Source organism: Sinocyclocheilus grahami, unplaced genomic scaffold (genome assembly GCF_001515645.1).
Source record: "Sinocyclocheilus grahami isolate Dianchi unplaced genomic scaffold, SAMN03320097.WGS_v1.1 scaffold230.1, whole genome shotgun sequence".
In the NCBI taxonomy this organism is placed as follows: Eukaryota; Metazoa; Chordata; class Actinopteri; order Cypriniformes; family Cyprinidae; genus Sinocyclocheilus; species Sinocyclocheilus grahami.
Genome location: NW_015505409.1, coordinates 1,687,047 through 1,690,874, shown reverse-complemented (window position 1 = coordinate 1,690,874; position 3,828 = coordinate 1,687,047). Strand labels below are relative to the sequence as shown.

The window sequence follows — 3,828 nt, the reverse complement described above, 5'->3', positions numbered from 1 at the left end:
AACATGAGGATAACGAACCGACAAACACACATTGAACAGAGTGCCCTATATAGGACTCGTTAACGAGTTGCAGCTGGCGCGCTCTGATTGAGCGCCAGCTGCAAACACTAATGAATGACGTACGCACATACAACCACATGACAAGACACAGAAAGACCGTCCGGACCCATGAACCGTGACAATAGTAGAAAGCTCTAAATGTTGTTATGTTGTTGTTGGCACGTTCCGTGCTGCCCGCTAAGGTCACCCAGATTCCCTCAGTACCTTTTGGTCTCCAGCCTAAATGCCTAAATGAGTTCACTGCTTCAGTAAAACTATAGACCAGAGGCATTATGGGATCATTGGATGCTCTACTGGAAATCCAGAATCAACAGTCAATCTAAACTGTTTTGTTTTTGCATGACCATGGTTACTATCCACTGCACATAACATTATTGTAAACTTTATGTTGCTCTGAATTTTATTTCATAAACAGATCTGTTATTAAAATGTCTGTATGCACCTAAAACTGCATCACATATCATTAAAAGGGGAAACACTATTTGGTTTGTAAATATGTATTACATTTCAAAGAGTAAATCAACCCCAAAATCTGTATTATAATTATTTTCTTATGGAGAAACCTGGGCCCCAAACATTTAATTGGGTCTATAGATGATCAGCCACAGTAATATCAGCCATCAGCAAATGTATGTATGCGTGAACAGATAAAAAACAGATCTGCACTGAGAGATATTTAGTTGCATTAATTAAAAACATATGCAGAAATGTTGTTTCTGTGACAAATACTATAAAAAGAAAGGCATTTTGGCCAGCTGCCACACAAGTTTATCAGGGCTGCGTTTCCCAAAAGCATCGTAAGCCTAAGTTGATCGTAGATCCATTGGTGGCAATGGGTCTACGATGTACTTAGGCTTACGATGCTTTTGGGAAATGCAGCCCAGTACAGTTAGAAAAAGTCTTTTTTTGAGAACAGATTAAATATTTTTCAGAACCCATAGAATTCATCTTCTCTGATGTACCACATGCAATTCTACCACCTGTTCCACATTCTGAGAATCACATTTTGGTTTTGAGACTTTAGTCTTTGCAACTTCAGAGATCTTATCTATGCACAATCAGCTTGTAACACTCCAAAGAGAAAGGAAAACTTGAAATTGCATCATATGACCCCTTTAAATGATTTATTCCTTAAACTCATTTGATGTCATTGAACAGATTTGAACAGTGGTAAGACTTGAGCAGGAGGCTATTCGTGTGATTGAAATACTGGAATGTCTCATACAACATATAAAATAAAAAGACCGGCCATTTGCTTGGACTATGTTTGGATGGCAGAATTGAACACAGGCGATGTGAGGGATTAGGGCACAAGGACCACTCACCTTTGAAGAGGGGACATATTTTAGCCAGAGAGTGGACCGGCCCGAGACGGGTGTACTGCCCAACAGTGAACTCCATGAACAGCAGTGGGATACCACAGAGAAACAACATGATCAAGTAGGGAATCAAGAAAGCACCTGGAACATATGAAAGATTGGAAATTGAAACATGATAACAATAATTGATTTGAAATGATTAAATATTCTTGAAATAAAACTGAATTTGTTTTTAATAAAAACATTGTTTTGCTTCAGCGGTCACAAATTTATTTTTGTCTTCATAAAACTGACAGGGATACATCAACAGAATATTTACGATAGTCAGATAGTCTTGTAATTCAATTTCTACCTCACAATTTGTCTTTTTTGCAGAGTCATTCTGTGAGGTTAAAATGATTTTCTTGCAACCCATATTCATGCGAATTTACCATAAAAAGAGGAAGTGTCTTTCAGGAGAGCAAGATGATTTATTCACATGCTCTAATAAATAAAAAGGTCTTGCCACAAATCTCTTCCCTGTGACTTCTAAACTTTTTTCAAGATTAAAAAAAATAAATCAAGAATTTTGGGTCATGAATGGGTTTGAAAACACAGGTGCAGAAAGAAAACATTCATCTGGACAATATGCATATGCACTGAACAAACTAAAACTATATGGAGCGATACAAACATGAAGCAATGGGAGGCAGGAATATCTGCTGTGAACTTTAAATATCACAGATCACTGCTTACAGTTTTATTGATTATTACTCTCGGAACAGTATATATCGCATCTCTTCAAACATTTTAAATCATTTTGGCACGCATGTGGTATATCTTTTCAAGATTTATTTTTTTAACCATTGAAAATATATGGAATTTGCCAACACAATAAGGACATTTTATGGTTGATAAATATAAATAAACAACAACCGCTCATGCTCTAACTCATATGTTTTAAGTCAATAATTAACAATGGAAAAAGTGGTCAAAAGAGCAACGATGAAACAAAGTCTTGCGTGAGAAAACAAGAGACATATCCAATGGCACAAACTCCTGGAGTTACTATTGTACACAACTGCTGCAACCTTAGCTTCAAATCAATTCTATAAATAGAAATAAAATAAACACTAAATGAAGGTCATACATTTTGAAAACGTTGTTCATGAAAATAACTAATAATACACTCTAAATAGGTGGTAAACCCTTAAGTAAAAACTATTAAAAACCTTTCACACATGTACACAAATCATTATGTTAAAACATTATTCATTCATCTGTGGCTCGTGCCTAGCAAGAAAGTGTTTTTACATAAAAGTGCCAGTGGTATGTGACTTTTTTATTATTTTATGAATTTGACAATAAAGGGGTCCTCTCTGTTATGGTTTGCATGTCACATGACAACAAAACGGCTTCATGCGTGTTGATGTTAGTTGACCACACTGACTTATTTGCCAGATAAAAATTGATTTTAGATATTTTAATATCTGTAATATATTTTTCGGAGACTCTAAATGCACTTAGCTATGATTAATATACTGTAAAGCATAAATTAACATTCTGATGAAAACTGTTATGGTTACCATGTGACAATTTTTGTAAGGGCTAGTAATAAGATACATAATGAGAATATGAGCATGGCACCAGAGCGGCTCTGCGGTGATCATTCAGGAGAGAGGAGCAGCAGGAGTCTGGTCGCTTACCTCCTCCGCTCCTGTAGCACAGGTACGGGAAGCGCCACACGTTTCCCAAACCCACAGCATAACCGACGGAGGCGAGCACGAACTCCAGACGCCGACCCCACGTTTCTCTCGGCTCCGCTGACTGGAGATCATCCTTTGCCGGCCTCACAGCTTCAGCATGGCCGAGCTCTGCCTCCTCTTTTCCCTCAAGCTGCTGCAATGTAAACTTACTAGATGTGCTCTCGGCTTTTTTATCAGCTCCGACTCCCATCATTACATACGTGTACAGCTGAATAAAGCGAAGGATGGCTCAACAATAAAAGAGTGCTATAATCATATAGAACACATACATTAATTTTTTTTAAATGTAAAGACAACGAGATACCGCATTGTCTTCAACTGTTCCAAATACATAATAGGTACAAATCGTAGTAGCTTATATAGCTCAGTTACACAATTTTTAAGACCAGCCCCCGTAAACTATAGTTTCCTATGTTACATAGCTGTCACGAGACTGGCCCCGCCCTTTTAGTGACGCAAGTCGACTGTGAAAACGCGCTGCTCTAGGCTATGCAATAGCGATTTTTATAAAGCGTTTGACAATATTGAACATCCATTTATGTGCAAAGTTATTGACTTCTTTGGTTTCGATAAAAAAAAAAAATTGTTTTCAAAAGGCAATTCGTACGCTTTATAATGGTTCTAACAGTTCAGTCCAGTTGTCTCACGGTACCTGTCAGAGATTTGATGTGGGCTGTGGGATAAGACAAGGATGTCTAATATCA

General features: G+C 37.4%; 1 protein-coding gene across 1 annotated transcript in view; it reads right to left on the bottom strand.

The window, feature by feature from the left end:
- Window positions 1-3,502, bottom strand: part of LOC107597273 (sodium- and chloride-dependent GABA transporter ine) — a 25,113-nt gene extending 21,611 nt beyond the window's left edge. Inside the window, exons 1-2 of the mRNA XM_016288273.1 lie at window positions 3,065-3,502; window positions 1,386-1,520 (exon numbers count right to left, since the gene is read on the bottom strand). Of these exons, the coding sequence (XP_016143759.1) occupies window positions 1,386-1,520; window positions 3,065-3,317 (388 nt within the window). The 5' untranslated portion in view covers window positions 3,318-3,502. The remainder of the gene's footprint in view (window positions 1-1,385; window positions 1,521-3,064) is intronic.
- Between the last annotated feature and the right edge of the window lie 326 nt (window positions 3,503-3,828).